At 38.2% G+C, this 21,582-nt stretch overlaps 1 protein-coding gene across 1 annotated transcript; it reads left to right on the top strand.

Annotated features, from left to right (window-relative positions):
* Positions 1-11,434: 11,434 nt before the first annotated feature.
* LOC145803567 (uncharacterized) lies at positions 11,435-12,622 on the top strand. The gene has a single exon (XM_082896871.1). It carries the CDS (start codon positions 11,435-11,437, stop codon positions 12,620-12,622), a length of 1,188 nt encoding a protein of 395 aa, XP_082752997.1.
* Positions 12,623-21,582: the final 8,960 nt, after the last annotated feature.

Genomic DNA, 21,582 nt, shown 5'->3' with positions numbered 1-21,582 from the left:
CCCATTCCCGGATGGCTATACAAGCTACATCACTAATGGTTTTCCTACTAAGGGCATCGGCCACAACATTGGCCTTTCCCGGATGATAATGCAACTCAAAATCATAATCCTCGATGAACTCCATCCATCTCCTCTGCCTCAGATTCAAGTCTCTCTGTGTAAACAGATACTTCAAACTCTTGTGATCCGAGAATACCTCGAACCTCTCACCATAAAGGTAGTGCCTCCAGATTTTCAAGGCAAAGATCACAGCTGCTAACTCTAGGTCGTGTGTGGGGTAATTCTTCTCGTGTATTTTCAACTGACGTGAGCCATAAGCTACCACTTTTCCCTCTTGCATCAACACACAACCCAAACCCTCTCGTGAAGCATCACAATAAACCGCATGACCCAACCCTCTCTCCGGAATAATCAACACCGGAGCGGTGGTCAATCTAATTTTCAACTCTTGGAACGACTTTTCACAAGTCTCACTCCACACAAACTTGACTCCCTTCTGAGTCAGTCTAGTCAACGGTGACGCTAACCTGGAGAAATCTTTCACAAACCGACGGTAATACCCAGCCAATCCCAAAAAACTGCGGATCTCAAACACACTCTTAGGCTGTGCCCAATCTTGCACTGCCTCAACCTTGGATGTATCAACAGACACCCCTTCCCCGGATACCACGTGGCCTAAGAATTTGACTTCCCCCAGCCAGAACTCACACTTCCCAAACTTGGCATACAGCCTATGGGCTCTAAGTAACTCAAGCACCACTCTCAAGTGTGCCTCGTGCTCCTCCTCAGAAGACGAATAGATAAGGATATCGTCCACGAAAACAACCACAAATCGGTCTAAGAACTCCTGGAAAATCCGGTTCATCAAGTCCATAAAGACTGCCGGTGCATTAGTAAGTCTGAATGGCATCACCAAAAACTCATAATGGCCATACCGCGTACGGAATGCCGTCTTAGGAACATCTTCCTCCCTGACCCTCAACTGATGGTAACCCGATCTCAAGTCTATCTTAGAGAAACAACGGGAACCCTTCAACTGGTCAAACAAATCATCTATACGGGGCATAGGGTACTTATTTTTAACCGTAGCCCGATTCAACTTCCGGTAGTCTATACACAATCTCAAGGCACCATCTTTCTTTTTAACAAAGAGTGCCGGTGCTCCCCACGGTGAAACACTATGGCGAACAAAGCCCTTATCGAGCAATTCCTGGAGCTGAACTTTCAACTCAACCAACTCTGCTGGAGCAAAACGGTAAGGTGCCATAGAAATCGGCGCCGTACCAGGCACTAAATCAATAGAGAACTCTATCTCTCGGTGAGGTGGCAAACTAACAAGATCTTCGGGAAAGACATCCGAATACTCACAAACCACCCTCGGTAATACATGCTGGGTCTCACCACTCTCACCACTCTCAAAGCTAGCAAGTAGACTACTAAGTTCACTTCGCCCTCGCGAATCATACCCCGGTGGCAAAACACTACCAACCCGGTCTCCCAAGAAATGGAACCACTCCCCGCTCAAGGTACACAATGTAACCCTCTGGCGGTAGCAATCAATAACAGCCCGGTATGACGATAACCAGTCCATACCCAAAATAACATCAAAACCCTTCATGGGCATGACAACAAACGGAAAAGAAAGCCTATAGTCGGCGACCTCTATATCACATCCTCTAACACCCTGTTTCAGAATCAACTCACCACCCAAAGGCGATACCACACAAATAAGAGATGCTAACTGTGCTAACTCCAATTCCAAAACAGATGCAAATGTAGCAGATACAAAAGAATGAGATGCACCCGTGTCTATCAACACATTAGCAACTGAGTTGCAAAACAGAAAAGTACCTTTCACTACTGATGGAGCCGGTACTAAATCCTGCGCGGTAACAGCATACACGCGCCCCGTAGGCCCCTGGTCTACCTGCTCACCTCTCGGAGCAAAAGACTGCTGCACAGACTGGGATGACGAAGCTCCCGGATTGGCCCTCGAGGCCTGCACAGACTGAGCTGGCTGAAAACCCTGCGTCTGCCTAGAACCAGACGCTCCCGAAGTGGCACTCAACTGTGGGCAAAACCTCTTCATGTGCCCAGGTTGTCCACACTGATAACAAGTCAAGAGCTGCCCCCTGCCCAAACTCTGACTCTGCGGTCTAGCTGAAGAAGAAGCAGCTTTCTGACCCCCACCCTTCTGCGGGCAAACAGATACCTTGTGACCCAGCTGGCCACACTTGTAACAGGTGAAATCCCCCTGACCACCTCTCCCGGAGCCTGCACTCGGCACTGGAAAGGTCGATCTAGCAACACCACCCTGCGACTGCTGAGGGTTATAACCCTTCTGTCTCCTGCCATCACTCTGACTATCCTGGCTCCTCTTGGAGCCTCTCTGACCCTCATCCTCCTCCTGCATCATAAGCTCCATATGAGCTGCAGCGTCCACTAGGTGTCTATACTCTCGAATATAAGACCCACCAATTCTCAACTTGAGGCCCCGCCTCAACTTCCGCTCAAACTCATAGCAACGGCGTTCCTCAGACGCCACCAGTTCAGGTGCAAACCTAGACAGACTGGTAAAAGTAGCCTCAAACTCGGCCACTGACAAGCCCTGCTGATTAAGCCGGCTAAACTGATCCCTCAGCTTCTCCCTAGCTGCTGCTGATAAAAACCTCTCTTGAAAAGCATTCACAAACGCCTCCCAAGTACCACCAACACGAGCTTTCTCGTACTTCCACCATTGACCCGCATCTCCCTTCAGTTGGAAGGATGCCAAGGTCACTTTCAGTGCTCCGTCCTCGATGCCAAGCATCTCAAACGTCTTCGTTGTCTGTTCGAGCCATTCATCTGCCTTAAGCGGCTCTTTAGGATCCCCGATAAACTCGTCCGGATTACACCGGAAGAACTCCCTCTTCAAGAAGGAAGGCCCTGTCTCAGCTGCCTGATTCCCAGCTCTAAGAATACCCAAAGCTCCTGCTATCTCTCTGGCCAAGGCACCCATAGCCTGCTGACCCACTGGCTCGGCCACATTGGCCTGCCCAACTCCCTCCTGCACTGCCGGAATCTCACCCTGTAACGGTACTTCCTGCCTCGCAGGTCTACCACGCCTAGCACCTCTTCCTCGTCCTGACATCCTAATAAAGGCAACACAGAACGTTAGCACATTCATAAGTGTGCCGAAACTAAACACTCACGTCCTAATGCATGGACAACTGTAATTCACTCCACATAAGCACATAAACACATAAGCACTTACAAACTTCATTTCCGGATAATGATAGTCCCGAGGCGTTACTAGAGTTCCGGTTAGAAACAGCGTTGATCAAGTGCTTTTCCAACAAGACTCCCAGAAACTCAAGGATCCAATCAACATCCTAGAAATTAAATCCCATACCCACATAGTCACATAAGCATGTTATCAAATAAACACATAGCATATGGTACTACATCTACGTTTCTATCAAGCGAGACAAACCCATTGTGATCCTAATCACTTCCCACGTACCCAAAGTATTCGAACCCGGTACGCTCTGATACCAAGTTGTAACGCCCTCAAAATAATAACATTAAACCCATCAGATAAGACAAGCATTTACATATAAACTAACCACATTCCTTTATTTCATTGAGTTTCATTACATAAGTATTACATGTTAACATCAAAACAAAATGCCCTACGGGCTTACAGCTTTCCAAGTTAACACTTGGTTTCAACAAAAGAGTACTAACTCGTTTACACATTAAGCCCTTGGCTTGAAGTTACATGTAATACATCAAAAGTAAAACAACTACACTATGTCCGCCTCTAACCTCCCAAGCTATGTCCTTGGAGGTGGCATGCTTCCTGCACCTGAAAATGATATTCCCATAAAGGGTGAGCCACAGCCCAGTAGAAATGCACTAAACCAACCATGGACAATGACTAAAACATTAGCAATTGATAGTTGGTCAAAACTGATACAATCACATAAATAACATATTTATGTCAACGACTTACAAGTCCCAATTACTTTTCATTTTCCCTTTAACAACAGATAAGCATACTAGCTCTATCATCGTTTCCACAGATATGTATAAAAACTATATCTCACATTCAGATATGCATAAAAACTATATCCACATTCTCAACAGATATGTATAACAACAATATCCTCAGATAAGCATATAAGCTGTATCCACATTCTACAACAGATATGTATATCAACAATATCCACAGATAAGCATACAAGCTGTATCCACACTTCACAAAGATAAGCATATGAGCTCTATCTTCACTTCTCTAGACAAGCATATGAGCTGTGTCTACGGAGTTCATCCCCTATCTCCTCCCAATACCTATCCGGTTTAGAGGTACATCCCCTATCTTCCCCTAAACCGCGGAGTACATCCCCTATCTCCTCCTCTACACATAACGTATATAAACACATTGGTTCTATATACAATCACACAATACACACATTTAATGTATTCTATCAACCGTCAAGTTCCATGACACATTCCATTGATTAGTTTCCGTTTACCTAATCATCAAGCATTGTCTACAACAATCTCGACTATCCTCCACCGATAGCCCAAAGCAGTTATTTCTAAAACAGAAAATAAATGCACAAATGGATATTCAATCAACATTTCATTTCCTCATTTCTCACCAATTAATTATCCCAATTAATTAAACAATGTAATTAGGCCATTTTCCATAATTACCATTTCAACCCTTAGGTCCCATTTTCATCAATGATTCAACAATCGTTCCATTTTTCTATGCCAAACATGCATCTAGGTTTATTATGAATAAAACCCCAACTTTTGTAAAATTACACAAAAGCCCCAAACTTTCAAAAAATTACCAAACCAAGCCCAACATCTCAAAATACCAAAATTTAAAGACAAAACCCATAGAGAGGAGTAGGTTATCCCTACCTCAAATTCGGAGTCCCAAAGGAGAAGACGACAAAACCCAACGTGCTCCAAAACCCGAGATTTTCAGATTAAAATGAAGCCCTCGACGATCAACAACTTTTTTGTAAAGGCCAAAGGTGAGTAAATCACTCCTACTAGATCAAAACCTAGAGAGAAGGTAGAGTCTAGAGTGAGAGGCTCAACAATGGTGATTTTGGAAAAGTAAGAGAGAGAAGAGAAAGTGAAAAAGTGATTTAAAGAGTCACAAATTCGGGACTTTAACCCAGGTCTCCGCTCGAGCGTAAAACACCCCGCTCGAGCGGCCACTCACAGACTTCCGCTCGAGCGGCCAACCTCCCGCTCGAGCGCAGAATGCACTCGCCCAGCACTTTTGCAGAACCAGGCCTCCGCTTGAGCTCCCAACCCTACGCTCGAGCGGCACTCAGACAACCCCGCTCGAGCGGCCAATACCACGCTCGAGCGTACAACGCTGCACAGGAAAATACTGAATGGGTGTAATCTACGCTCGAGCGCCAACACCTCCGCTCGAGCGTACAGGCCAAAAATCTGGGCAACTAGTTTTGGTTTCTAAACTCAACCAACCTGTAACAAACCCGCTCAACACATCCTATAACTCAAATACAAAGTAAGAAAGGATGTAAACAAGATAATAAACAACTACCAACATCCACGGACACATGTTCGGATCACTATACAACAAGGGTAAACCCGGGATCGCTATAGCTACATTTATGTGTTGGGTGATGGGGAGACAACATGGGAGGCCATGGTGTTTGTGATTGGTTGAAGGCAACATGTGACATGCCACATGGTACCCTATCTTCACCCAAGAATTTTTCTCATTCCTCTTCCTTTCAATTGGCACAATTCTCGCTCTCTCTCTGTCTTTCTTTCTCTCTCTCTCTCTCTCTCTCTCTCTCTCTCTCTCTCTCTCTTTTGTTGTTACATTTATCATGTAAAATTTTTGATTTGCCAAAATCTATTCACCTTGCTTGTTTCCACTTTTCAAAAAACATTTTTCAGAAAATTATACTTTCTTATTTTTCGTATTTTTTTATTTTTACTGAATTTTTTTAATATTTTAAGAATTTTTTTTAATTTTTGGACACACCTAACATAAATACACCTAAAAAGTAAAAAAATTGTAAAAAAAATCTTTTAAAAATTCACTAAATACCAAAAATACAAAAAAAAAAATACAAGAATTCAGTACATTTTTTATATTTTTATGTATTTATTAATTTTTTAAAATATTTTTTCACAAGTTTTTTTACTTTTTAGATACATCTAAGTAAGGTGCATCTAAAAAAGTAAAAAAAAAATGTTTAAAATTTAAAAAATATTCACTAAAAACAAAAACAAAAAAAAACAAAACCAAAAAAGTCAATTTTCAAAAAACTTAATTCAGAAAACTCAAACCAAACACACTGATTAGGTTTTAGGCCATAGTTCTTAAGATCAAAGTGAAGAGTTTGGCAAGAGCAGCGTTTTGACAAGTGGAGATCGAAATCTAACAAAGTCAAAAATTAGGGTTTTTGCTTATTTCCTCTTCTAGCTTTTAAACATTGTGTATGTGTTTTAACTTTATTATGTGTTATTTTGATAGTGTGATATTTGAAAAGATTAGGATTTTATTAATGGTATATTAATGTATGAAAAGGGGGAAGTTCTCAACTTTTTTGAAAATCTCTTATTAGTTGAGTTCGATTTTTTTGTATGACTCATGGATGGAGGAATGTATTTTTTTAATGAGAAATTCCCAAATTTTAATAAAATCCTAAAAATTTAAAATATTAAGATTTAGATTTTTGGGATGAGTTTGTGAAAAACTTACAAGAGTTAAAAATATATGTGTATTTGAACAAATGAGAATTTAAAAGTGGATGTTTAAAGGGATGAGATTGATGAGAATGTTGAACATTAAAAACCATTAAGGTTTCTTTTGAAAATTGTTTAATTTGAAAATATTGAACTTTTGAGAAAGATGAAAATATTTATCATGTTGAGGTATTGAGAAAAGTCGAAAGAAATATATGTTGTGTTTGGCATTATGAAAATTCTTGGGAAATTCTTGAGTTTGAATAAAAAGGAAAAATTGATGAAATTTCTAGAAAAGTATTATGATTCTTGATTGAGTTGGGAAAGAGGAGATTAAACATGTGATTGTTACTCCTATATTGAAATTATTGAAAATATGAGATTATGAGTTATATTTGTCCCTTGAAATTTTTATTTTTGTATAGAGATAATTGTTTTGGCAACCAGTGGAGGGTTGTATTGATTGTTGTAGAAATTACATGTGAAGTAGGTAAAAAGTAAAGTATTTGCAAATTCATGCATGGCATTGAACATTGCATAATCTCTTGATTTTAATCCTTGCATTAGATTTGATAAATTGATTTTCAAATTGATTCATTAAGAATATTTGAAATGTGTTGAGTTATGGGATAAATACGTTTGATAAGTCCGGATAAGGGGTGTAGTTTGGTATTATTTAAGTTGGCCTGAGTGTCTAGGGTGAAAGACCGAAAATATGCGCGGAGGAGGTACCACGTACCTTTCAGTGAGAGATTGATAAAGTGGTGATTAGAAGTGCTTGATATGCTTACTTGCAGACACCAGCCTAGGGATTACCAGTGTCGTATTTACCACCCCTTGTTCTATCAAATGGATGATTGAATTGGTTATGTTTCTGAACAAGTGCATGCCATGAGAATTTCAAAATGGGAAAACCTATGAATTTTGGCATTGGCGTCTCACATGCATTGCACCTCATAACATTGTTAAACTGCATGCACTTTATTTAGATTATCTCTGTTGGGCTTTATGCTTATCCCTTAGTGGAAACCATTTTCAGGTGATTGCGATGTGCCTTTGCCGAAGTGAAGACAAGGACGAACTTTTGGAGCACGAAGCTCGGCTTTTATTTGTTTTCTTTTTGTAAGCCAAGGGCTATTCATGTTTGGGTATGAACACCTTTTTTGTGCAACCAGGCAAGGTCTTGGAACCTGTAGCCAATAGGGCATTATTTTGTACTTAGCTTGCTTTAAATATCTATCATCACATGCCATAGATTTATATTTTATAAATAATGAATGTATGAATGCATGTGATTTCTTTTATGATTCTTACTAGAAAGTCATGAATAGAAAAGAAAGGGGTTTTGGTCCTTACATTAATGAATGTAACATTTATCATTCTCCCTCTTATGTTAATGATGGAATAATTGAGAATTTGATCATCTTATGAGTTAAATTGGGTTTATCGAATGTATATATTTTGGGGCGCTACAGACCCTCTGTGAAGAAATGGTAGAAATTGAAGGAAAATAGAGAAAGGGAAGAGATAGTGAACATTGCTAAGGAATAACATTGAATGGAAGAGATGGTAGTAGATTTGCATAAGATCTGTATCAAATTTGTGATCGAGGATTTTCTTGGCTTCATCGAGATCGACTGTGGATTAGAGACTGTGGATTTGCGGCAATGGATTTGTAGCGGTGGCACTACAGGAAATGATACTTTTGGTGACTAAATTTGGCGACTAAACAATTTTTAGTCGCCAAAAGTGGTGGAATTAGAGTCTAAATATTTTATTAGTCAGCAAAAAATACAAGATTTAGCTACTAAAGTTTTTTAGTCGGTATATATTGCTTATCAACGACTAACATAAATTCAGTCACTAATAATGGCACAATTGGCTACTAAATTATTATTTAGTCGCTAATTATTGAACAATTGCCGACGAAAACAATCTTTAGTCATTGTAACATTAGTTTTAGCTACTAAATTTATTTGGTCACCAAATGATATAGTTGTTAAATTTTTTTAATCGAGAAATATAGCTTATTGGCGACCAAACAATATTTTTGTCGCTAAATATTCCATCATAGGCTACTAAAAACGTTTAGTCGCCGATAGTATATATTTTAGGCTACTAAATTGTTTTTTAGTCGGTGTCTTATATCTTTTACCGACAAAATAATCTTTAGTCGCCAAATGGCAGCAGATGATATTCAAAACCTTTTAGCGACCACACAAGTTTGGTTGCCAATGATTCAGAAGGTGACAAACAAAAACATTAGTTGCTATATAAAATTATTTACTCCTTATATATTAACTTTTGCCAGCAAATAAAACATGTAGTCGCTAAAGCTCCAAATGTTTTAGATTTATTTTCGTGCCTATCTCACACATTTTGCTTCTCTTTGTATACACATAGCCACAGAACATCTCTTGCTCTGTCGTTCCGCTGCGTAAATCACTAGCAAACCTCACGACCTCGCATCCTTAGCACCGTCGTTCCCCATACGCCGCAAATCACCACAGCCACCACCGTTAACAGGTTCATTCCCTTTTGCTCTCTTGCTCTATCGCTCTCTGTCTCGGTCTCACTCTCTCCATCTCTCTCTCTCTCTCTCTCTCTCTCTCTCTCTCTACCCTTTCTTCTATTTCCCTAACTGTGAACTCTTGGTCTAGGGTTTTTATTCTACCCATTTCGGTTTATTTTTTCGTAATTTCTGAAATGGGTTTGTTTGAAGTGGTTTCATTACTAGAGTTTTATAGGTTTGATGTTGTAAATGGGTTTGATTTTAGGGTTTGATACCTTTCCCCATCTTTTTCCTTTCTCTCTCATTAGTTTCAAAGCTCTAATCCATTAATTGTCTATCTAATCTCATGTATTCTAATTATTTTCATTGAAATTTTCTCTCTCATGTATTATACTCGTCACTATTTATGTAAATCTGTATGAAATTTACATACACAGATTATCTGATCTGTGTATGTATTTTGAGATTGAGATTATCTGTGTATGTATGTTGAGATTGAGTTTACATTTAAACTGTAAACTGAATCTTCAGTTTACAGATTGGGTTTACACTAAGCCTAGCAACACATGAATTAGTTTACATTTAAATGGATTGAACTGAATGCGTAATCTATGATTGGGTAATCAGTTTAGATGTAGTGGCGAAGATTCAGTTTAAATATAATTAATATGTATTTTGAGATTGGGTAATCTAAACTGACACATACATAGATAATCTCTGTATGTATTCTCATCAGTTTAAATATAATCTCAATCAAATTATCTGTGTATTCTCCGTTTATGTATTCTCTGTTTGTATGTTCTCTGTGTATTCTCATCAGTTTAAATTTTGTGTTCTGAGATTGAGATTATCTGTGTATGTATTCTCATCTGTTTAAATATAATTAATATGTATTCTCATCAGTTTGGTCAATTATTTGCTCATGTATTGTATCATTCTTCTCATAAATTTTGCCAAATATAGTGCAAAAGTGTCATCTAACACTTGAAAGACAATACAAGGAGATTGATGCACCATTATTAAAACAAAAATGATATTAAAGGCAAAATTGATGAAATAATGATATTTTTATAATTATAAACTAAATTGATAGACATTTTAATTTTTATTTAATAATATAAATAAGATACATCATTATGAGTGATTTTTTTTTATTTTTTTTTTTATAAATTTTGTTTGTATTTTCTTTATTATCCTACTTCACCCAAATTGTCATATTTTATGGCCATCCTCAAAAGTCCTACTCGGTCATATTTTATGGCTATCCTCAAATAATATAAATAAGATACACAAATTTTTAGCTTATCACAATGTGGATTCTTTAGTGGTCCTTTTTCTTATCCTTGTTGAGCGTGCCTTGAGAATAATTTAGAACATTCTTTTGGTATGGCAACTCTTGATTAGAAGTGAATTTGCTATTACCTAAAACTCCAATTTCACAAGATTTGAGGATTTCAAAGACAATAGATATAGAAGAGGTGGAGGACCTTGTGTCATTTCTTTGTTGATATTTGTTAAACAAACTTGCATACCAGCTTTCCTATTTTTCTTTTTCATTACTTTCTACATTGTTGGCTTTTGTGTTTGAGCCTTCTTCACTCTCCACTATTGCGTGTATAAGAGGGAGGATGCAATGTCTATTGCTTATGAGACCAAACCCTTGCAAACATCACACTTTTGTAAGTTTGCTCCTATAACAAAAGTAAGTTTTTTTCTAGTAAACGTGAGCTGATTCAAGTAGAGAGGAGTCCCAATGATGCTAGCAATATACCTAAACCATATTTTCTCCTAAGGAACATTCTACAACTTCACCCACAGTGGAACAAGCATTTAAGCTTTGGTTGTTTACTATAATTCGTAACCTTTGATGGTAGCTTGGTTGTTTCTTGTACTTACGATGATTGTGTTTGGTGAATTTTCTCATTCTTTTTTACCTCTTCTCGTTTACGTTGTACTTGTATAGTCCAAATAGTTAGTTGTGTCACCCTAACTTTTGAATACAATCCCTAAACCATGTGTTTCCAAATTTTAATCTATGTTGCAAATAAGTGAAAACTAAAACTTTTGTCGTAAAAGATGTACAAGAGTTGGATGATGATAAAAGATACGCAATTCCATTGCTGAGTATTTTTGTTTATTTGTTGTCCATTCCTACGTTAATTTTGCTTGACTTGTAGGGTTCAAAAGATGGACAAGAGTTGGATGATGATAAAAGATAGGTTGAAAAATAAAGAATACCAACAAGGTGTTAAGTCATTTATTGACTTTGTTACGAAGGATTTAGGCCCACACGATAACATTCGTTGTCCGTGTGTCGATTGCTTGAATGGCACAAAACATAGCCAACAAGTTATATGGTTGTACTTGATTCGAAGAGGAATCACGTGTTCTTATAGAACTTGGGTGCACCACGGGGAACATGTTCCATTGTGTCATGATCAGCCTAGTGTGTTAAACGATGATGGTGAAAGAGATGGAGTTACAATTTTTGACATTGACAATAATTTGGGCGAGTTGCCTACTATGTTAGAAGAGATTTACATGAGTGGCCTCATGAATGATCATATTGACGAAGAACCTAATAGCTCGGAGAGAGAAAATTTAGTGAAGTTCATTAGATTGTTTGATGATGCTCGACACAAAGTGTACTCGGAGTGTGAAAAGTTTTCCCTGTTGTCCTTCGTTATTAAGATGCTTTATATTAAGATGTACAATAAATGGATCGACAAATCTTTCGATATGGTTATACAAGTTTTCAAAGACATTCTCCCAAAGTGTGATGAAACTGTTCCATGGACCCTTTATGAAGCGAAAAAGTTCTTACATGAATTGGGTTTGGGATACGAGGCCATTCATGCATGCAAGAATGATTGTATTTTGTTTTGGAAGCACAATGCAAAATTGGATAATTGCCCTACATGTAAGGATTCTAGATACAAGTTCAACAATGTGAGTGGTAAAAAGATTCCTCACAAAATATTTAGGCACTTTCCTTTGACACCGAGGTTGAAGAGATTATACATGTCGAAAAAAACCGCTGCAGATATGAGATGGCACAAAGAGAAACGCGTGGATGATAGAATGTTAAGGCATCTAGCCGATGGTCACGCATGGAAGGACTTTGATATGCATTATCCTACATTTTTTGTGGAACCCCGACATGTAAGGTTAGGGCTTGCCATGGATGGTTTCAATCCGTTTGGAAACATGAGCACATCGTACAGCATGTGGCATGTACTCTTAATGCCTTACAATCTTCCCCCGTGGAAGTGTATGAAAGAGCCATTTTTGATGATGCCAATGCTTATTCCCGGTCCATCTGCCCCTGGAAGAGACAACGATGTTTACTTGCAACCATTAGTGGAGGAGTTATGAATTTGTGGGAGCATGGTGTGCAAACATATTATGCCTCAAACGGTCAAATATTTAAAGTGCATGTAGCAGTCATGTGGACCATCAATGACTTCCCCGCATATGGTACCATGTCTGGTTGGACTACAAAAAGGTTACTTGGTGTCATGACCCGAATCCGCCCCTACGGATTAAGGTCATAACCGGCCAGCAATCATGAGATTACCTATGGCCTCAAACCTAATCAAACATATTTCAATAGAATAGGGGATAAAACGGAAGCAGACTTAAAAATTTTGTCCAATGAGATGTGCTTACATCATAAAACAAACATTCCATATTAACTTACACATATAAACAAAATTAACATTTCATATGCCCAGGAACTTTCAAACATGTAGTCAGCCAAATAAAAGGCTTTTATACATGATGATCCACATATTCACTAGGGTAACAAAATAGTGAACAAAAGAACGAAAGAAAACAAGGTCTCATGCGTGAGACGTTTGGGCTAACTCCACAAAAACTTGACTCCTCTCATGTCTTTCATTAGGGCTGGGTTTGGATATCTCTTTGCTCACCTACACACACACAAATGAGAGTGAGCGATAGCCCAGTGAATAATATCAAAATAAAGTACATGAAAGAAATTTGTAGCAGTCATATCAAACGGCCTCAGGCCCAAGCGTATCAAACGGCCTTAGGCCCAATTCATCCTTATCAAATGACCTCGGGCCCAATTTGTTCATGTCAAACGGCCTTTGGCCCAATCATATATATATCAAACGGCCTTTGGAACAATCATTCATAACAAACGGCCTTTGGCCCAATCATACATGTCAAAGGGCCTTTGGACCAATCATACATGTCAAACAGCCTTTGGCCTAATCATACATGTTAAACGGCCTTCAACCCAATTCATTTTTTTCCATAATCGTATCCATGTGTGTGTCATACTCATGATCGTAATCACATTCGTATTCAATCAGTACTGTGTAAAAGACTGTCATTCAGACTATTCATCCATAATTCAAATTACAAATCCATAAGGCTCATACAGAAGTAACGTTTGGAAAGTAACGTACTTGAACATATCTTTAATAAGATATTACTCATAGTGATCTGCCGGATGATTTGCCCTTGTGCTTGACCCTATACATTTCATAAACATAATGGGTCACAAGCGAGTCAATCCGTTCTTAATTTATACATTCCTCTTAGGCTTCTTTCTTATTCTTTTAACTCATTTATAATGTTCGATGCATGCCTAAGAGTGCTTAGAAATGAAAGAGAACGGAAAGCAAGTCACAAAACCACTTTTCATAATTTCAGAAACAGGGTTCTTTACTCGAGCGGACCCCTTTGGTCTGCAAAAGTACTGGTTGCCCCATTTTTGCGCTTGAGCGTGACTTTGGACGCTCGAGCTGAGAGTCAAAACATATGACTGGGCACTCAAGCGTCACTCCTCACGCTCGAACAGATGTCAATGTCTGCAAAACTTCGGGGAACTAACATTTTAGGCTCGAGCGGCGCATTCCCCGCTTGAGCGGACTCGACAAATTCTGGAATTTTCAGATTTGCATTTGAAGCTCAAACTTAGTATTCAAAGGCCCAAAGCTCGTGTTTTTGGTACAAAAACATGGAAGGTCGATGCATGGCATGAGAATATGGATTATTTTGAGACCAATTGACCAAAACCATGATCTAATTCTCAAATCATTTAACATTTTTCTTGGTATGGTTAAAGCTCATGCATTGAAACTTCATACAAACTTCATATCTTTATGAATCATTTATGCATGTCAATTATTGACTCCAATCCCTCTTCAAATAGCACAAATGATGCTCAAAATTATGGAGCTCATTAAAACTATGCATGCATGTATGATTTGGTGTCATATTCTTCATGTTTCAATAATCAACTTCTAATTACATCATAAATCCTTAGAATTGAGTTTCATATCATGATAATTCTCACATGCATGTAGTAAAGGACTCTCAAATTAACATGAACTACATGTTTCATGCTCAAATATGCAAATTCATGGCAATTTCTTACATGGATGTGTACATTGACTTCAAAATCATCAAATTCAACTCAATTCATGTTCTTGATCACAATTCATCTTTGATTCCACATAATCACAACTCAATACTCAGGAATTCATGTCTAACTACTCACCTAGAGGCTTCAATCTTCCAATTCTAGCTAATTCTTGGGCCTAGCCTTTCAAATCTTGAATTCTCTTGCAAAAGTCTACAAGGATGGCTTCTCTCTCTCTCTAAACTGGCCCTCTCTCTCTCTATAGAATATGATTTTAGCCAAGATGAGTTCAAAAGATAGAATTGAGTGTATATAGGCCTATTTATAGGCTTGGCTAATCAAATTGATTAAGGCTAAGTAATGATGCTCTACTTTAATCATTTTGAATCTAATTATTTTGTTTCGAATTAATTTCTAATTAAATTTCACCATAGGCTCTCTAAATTACGTTAATCACAATGGCATAGTCAATTTTGGTTTCTGTGGCCGATAAGGCCTTCAATTTTCAGTTCTCAACAGTAAGTTGAGTAGATTTTCCTACGGTGAACAGATATATGGCTAAATTCACATATAATCATGCAATTAACACCCAAATTCAAATTAATCACATAATCACAACATGAACACGATTAATTAACTTAACACAAGACAGGGTTATCACACTTAGCTTGCCCTAATTGTAACATGGATGCATCATCTCAGCGTTTGCAAAGTAAGACGGGGTACATGGGTGCCCGCCGCTACTTGCCCGAGAACCATATTTGGTAAAGAAGTAAGCTCTTCAATGGTCAAAATGAGCATCGGTCCAAACTTGTGGAGTTATCGGGAGAACAAATACTGCAGCAAATTGATTTGAGGAGATACAAGCTGTATGGCAAGCATCCAAACAACCGAAAAAGACAACGGAATGAAAATCCACCGCAAAAAGAAGCATTATGTTTGACCTACCCTATTAGAAAACACTGAAGCTTCGACACAACCTTGATGCCATGCACATAGAGAAGAATATATGTGACAATCTGGTTGGGACACTACTTAGCATTGATGGCAAGAACAAGGACACAGATAAAGCACGCTTTGACCTAGAAGAAATGCGGATACGAAAGGAGTTATACTTGAAGAGGCGTTCCAATGGCTCATTCGAGAAGCCTCTGGCATCGTACACATTGTCCCTGGTAGAGAGACAAGGTTTTTGTTATTTCTTCCAATCGATTAAGTACCCAGATGGCTATGGAACAAATATATCCAACTGTGTCACCGCTCATGGTGGAAAATCACCTGGACTCAAAACTCATGACTGTCATGTCCTTCTACTACAACTACTTCCAATTGTCATGCATGGATACCTTTACGAGGAGATTGGGACCACACTTTTTGAGTTGGGAAACTTTTTCAAACAGTTGTGCTCAAAGACATTGGGGGCGACTGATTTGGAGAAAATGGAGGAACAAATCATACTTATACTTTGTAAGCTTGAGGTTGGGAGTTAGAGCCAAATATGTCCTGTGACAATTGACGGAATGTAATTCGGACCCGTAGGTTGGGAGTTAGAGCCGAATACGCCCTAAACTTAGTCAAAAAAGGGAGTTTTGGGGGGCGAAAATTCAAAACAACCCCCAAATCACCGTGTGGCTCTCAAGGAAAACTTCCCCATGACAAATAGGACTTGTGACAACTGACGGAATGTAATTCGGACTCGTAAGTTGGGAGTTAGAGCCGAATACGCTTTAAACTTACTCGAAAAAGGGCATTTTGGGGGAAAAAATTCAAAACAGCCCCCAAATCACTACGTGACTCTCACAAACAACTTCCCCATGAGAAATAGGACTTGTGACAACAGACGAAATGTTATTCGGACCCATAGGTTGGGAGTTAGAGCCGAATATGGCATAAACTTACTCAAAAAGAGCTTTCCGGGGGCAAAAATTCAAAACAGCCCCCGAACCACCGTGTGGGTCTCACGAACAGCTTCTCCATGACAAATAAGTCTTGTGACAACTGACGGAATGTAATCCGGACTCATAGGTTGGGAGTTAGAGCCGAATACGCCTTAAACTTACTCGAAAAACGGCATTTTGGGGGCAAAAATTCAAAAAAGCCCCCAAACCAGCATGTAGCTCTCACGAACAGCTTCTCCATGACAAATAGGACTTATGACAACTGACGGAATGTAATCCGGACCCGTAGGTTGGGAGTTAGAGCCGAATACGCCTTAAACTTACTCGAAAAAGAGCTTTCTAAGGGCAAAAATTCAAAATAGCCCCCGAACCACCATGTGGCTCTGACAAACAGCTTCTCCATGACAATTACGACCTATGACAACTGATAGAATGTTATTCGGACTCGTAGGTTGGGAGTTAGAGCCGAATACGCCTTAAACTTAGTCGAAAAAGGGCGTTTCAAGGGTGAAAATTCAAAACAGCCCCCGAACCCCCATGTGGCTCTCACGGAAAGCTTCCCCATGACAAATAGGACTTGTGACAACTGACGGAATGTAATCCGAACCCGTAGGTTGGGAGTCAGAGCCGAATACGCCTTAAACTTACTCTAAAAGGGCATTTTCGAGGCAAAAATTCAAACAGCCCCCAAACCACCGTGTGGCTTTCACAGATAGCTTCTCCATGACAAATAGGGCTCGTGACAACTAATAGAATGTAATCCGGACCCGTAGGTTGGGAGTTAGAGCCGAATACGCCTTAAACTTACTCGAAAAAGGGCGTTTTGGGGGCAAAAATTCAAACAGCCCCCAAACCACCGTGTGGCTTTCACGGATAGCTTCTCCATGACAAATAGGCCTCGTGACAACTGACGGAATGTAATTCGGACCCGTAGGTTGGGAGTTAGAGCCAAATACGGCTTAAACTTACTCAAAAAAATTCAAAACAACCCTCGAACCACCATGTGGCTCTCACGGACAGCTTCTCCATGACAAATAGGACTTGTGACAACTGATGGAATGTAATCCGGACCCGTAGGTTGGGAGTTAGAGTCGAATACGCCTTAAACTTACTCGAAAAAGGGCATTTTGGGGGCGAAAATTCAAAACAGCCCCCGAACCACCGTGGGGGTCTCACGGACAGCTTCCCCATGAAAAATAAGTCTTGTGACAGCTGACGAAATGTAATCCGGACCTGTAAGTTGGGAGTTAGAGCCGAATACGCCTTAAACTTACTCGAAAAAGGGCGTTTTGGGGGCAAAAATTCAAAACAACCCCCAAACCACCGTGTGGCTCTCACAAATAGTTTCTCTATGACAAATAGGACTTGTGACAACTGACGGAATGTAATCCGGACCCGTAGGATGGGAGCTAGAGCCCAATACGCCTTAAACTTACTTGAAAAAGGGCGTTTCGGGGGCAAAAATTCAAAAAAGCCCCCGAACAACCTTGTGGCTCTAACGAACTGCTTCCCCATGACAATTACGACTTGTGGTGACTGACGAAATGTAATTAGAACCTGTAGGCTTAGAGTTTAAGCCGAAAACGCCTTACACTTCGTCGAAAAACTCATAACACTTTGTTTAAAGAGCGATAACTTTATTAAAATAACATCCACATATTCTAATAATTGTCTTTATATATTTACAGGATGAAGTAATTACATATTAGATTGTTTGTACTGTTGGTTGGAATAAATATTGCATGATACATATATATATATATATATATATGCTTTTATTTCCAAGAAGACATTTCTCGATTGTTCTACCTTAGATGCATGTTAGAACATGTTCGCTATGGCTGATTGAATTGATATTTTATAACTAATTCTAATGTTTTCTTTCTTTTTTTTTTTTTTTTTTTTTTTTTTTTTTTTTTTTTGTAGATGGCTTTGTTGCATGGACTTGTGGATAATCCATTTTGGTGTATGGAGAAGAAATTTCACTTTTGTATAGTACTAATATAATACTTTTGTCGTCCTCAGCTTTTGTGTAGTTCACTATTACTGATACAGAAAACTTTTGGCAATCAACAGATAGTGACTGGCGTAGTACATAGATTACCTTATGTCGTGGTACATATATAACCATTTTTCGGCGTACATATATGACTTTTTGTCATGGTCTATAGAAATTTTTTGTCATGGTACATAGATCACCTTTTGTCGTGGAACAGATTACAATGGTAATTTGTACCATGTCGAATGGTAATTTCGCTTGGTAGTAAATGTATTTTTTGTATATGGAGGGCTTTGATTTTTGTATGGTTCTATATTTTTTATGGAATTATTATTTTAGTTTGGACAATAGTTGGTTTGTATGGACTTTGACATTTAAAGTTATTTATTCTTTGTATATGGATGCAGATTGTGGAATGATTGTTTATATACGTATTACAAGTTGCATGGAATATAGACAGGTTGTGGAGAAATTACAATTTTGTGACAAAACATAATATCATGTTTTTGGCAACTAAACAATTAGTAACTAAAAAGAAATTGGGAAAATTGTTTGGGCGGCTAAAAGTTTTGTACCAAAAAAAAAAAAAAATAGACATTTGGCGACTAAAAGTTTTGTAGCAAAGAAAAATAAACATTTGGCGACTAAAAATTTTGTAGCCAAAAGAAAAGCAAAGATTTGGCGACTAAAAGTTTTGTAGCCAGAAGAAAATCAAACATTTGGCGACTAAAATATTTCATAATTAAAAACAAAAGCTAAAGAGTAAAAACACTTTTGCCGACTAAAAATTTAGTAGCAAAAAATGTGGGACTTTAGGCGACCAAATATTTCGTAGCCAAAATAAGAACTCTTTGCCGACTAAAATTTTAATAGCCAAAAATGTGGAACTTTAGGCGACCAAATATTTAGTAGTCAAAATAAGAACTCTTTGCCGACTAAAATTTTAGTAGCAAAAAATGTGGGACTTTAGGCGAGCAAATATTTAATAGCCAAAACAAGAACTCTTTGCAGACTAAAATTTTAGTAGCTAAAAATGTGAGACTTTAGGCGACTAAAAGTTTGGTCGCCGAAAATGTATTAATTTAATTTTTATGTCCAACCTTTTGACGACTAAAAATTTAGTCGGGAATTGAATACATTTGGCGACTAAAATTTTAGTCGCTAATTACCTTTACCGACAATTCTTCCACGACTACTTCTGCAACCAAATAATTTAGTCGCTGAAACCCTTCGGCAACTAAAAATTAACTTTTGGCGACTAAATGAAAATTCTTGTAGTGTGGGGCTTATGATAGTGTGCTTGTAAGGGGTGGGAGGGACTAGGTGGGAATTTTGGTAGTTGATACGGAATTTTGGTAGTAAGGATGGTGTTAGGTGGGGATTTTGGTTGTGCAGTGGAGGAGGTGGAGTTTGTGGGACATTGGGCATTTTCTCCTTCTCTCTTTCTAATTTCCAACCACTATAAGTGGCATTTTGTCGAACACCTGTGGCACATAGGTTGTCTATTTGATGGTGGCTCTAGGAAGGGAGGATGGGGATGGAGAAAGAAGAATGGGGTCCTTGGGGTGTTTAGATGGGGTGAGGGTGGTTTGCAATTATAGTGGTAATATTGATGGAAGTAATAACATGAAGCATGAGGCCATGCTCATGCCTCAACAATGGTTGGATTTGGACTTGCCTCATTATCAAGGCTAGGATTGATAATTGGGTTTGTGTTGAGGAGAAAAGAAATTGAAGGCTTGTGTACCTTTAGTAGCAGGGAGAATCCCTCTTTCAAACACTTCATCCAAAGAAGCTCAACTGAAACTCACGAACTGCTTGAGCAACTCTAACACTATGTTTGATTGGAAGATTTGGATAGGGATTTAGAAATGGAAAGGAAAAAAAGTGTGTGAAATTAAGTAAAATGTAGGTATATTTTATTCATATTTCACCTATCTTTTCCTTTTCCTTTTCTAAATCTCCAAACCAAACACAGCATAAAAAGACAGATAAAATAGAATCTCCCTTCCTATCACCTTTTCCTGTTACATATCCTTGCTTGATCAGCAACTCCCCAACCCACCCCTAAATCCACCAACAAAACCATGTACCCTTACCAATGACACCCTAAATCCTCCAATTATTTCATCATCACTCAGCCTAAAACTGACTTCCATGTCTCCACTACTTCCTTATCCATCGCTTCATCCAGCTCGTCATCACCTCCCTCACCAATCATCCCACATTGGCTAATAAAAAATAGAGGTAGAAAGTGATAAAGGAAGAAATTTGGGTGATTTTTTGAGCATTCAATATGTAGACAGAGATCACAAAAGACGCGTGGAATCTGGGTTTACTGGTTAGAGTTCATCAGAACATAGTTTTTGTAAGATACTTTGTTTTCTTTATTTATTATTTAGTGATGATGATAATGTGAAGAATTAAAAGCATAAAAATTGTTCTTCACTTTTGGCAGCCTCTCCTCTTTTTTCTCTTGCCTTGGATTTTCTGAAGATAGAGTTCAAGTGCCTTTGGTATTAGTATATATAGATGGGTTCAAGACACTTGAGCACATTATGAGTATTTCAGTATTTATCTTTAATGACATCAGCAATTTCTATTAGTTGTATGAACAACAGTAAAAAAAAAATGGAGGAATTTTGATATTATCAGTTAAAGTATGAGAGGTTTCTGTAATTATTGAAATTATAAGGGAGGTCTTTGTATTTGTCAGAAACTTTAGGGGAGGTAAGTGTAATTTATCCTAAAAAAATTTTAGAACTAAAGTGACACAAAATGCATCATTTAGAGACAATATGTGAATTTTAATATCATTCAATTAATGATTTAGACCACCCATTTAAAATTAGATTAATTTGGCTTGAATTGAAAATTTTATGATGAATTAACAAAATTAAAACTTACAGAATATATATTTTGATGATTGCAAGTATATTTAATCTAACATGAAAAATAAAAATATAATATAATATAAATGACTGTTTACAAAACGATTTGGTTATGTAGATCTCTAACTTGGGTTAGAGCATCTCCAACCGTT

Source organism: Camellia sinensis, chromosome 12, assembly GCF_055761805.1.
Source record: "Camellia sinensis isolate YWXY chromosome 12, ASM5576180v1, whole genome shotgun sequence".
Classification (NCBI taxonomy): domain Eukaryota; kingdom Viridiplantae; phylum Streptophyta; class Magnoliopsida; order Ericales; family Theaceae; genus Camellia; species Camellia sinensis.
This window is presented reverse-complemented; position numbering and strand designations above follow the sequence as displayed.

Coding starts and splice junctions, on each gene's coding strand:
- LOC145803567 (XM_082896871.1), top strand. CDS start 11,435: ATGGACAAGAGTTGGATGATGATAAAAGATAGGTTGAAAAATAAAGAA.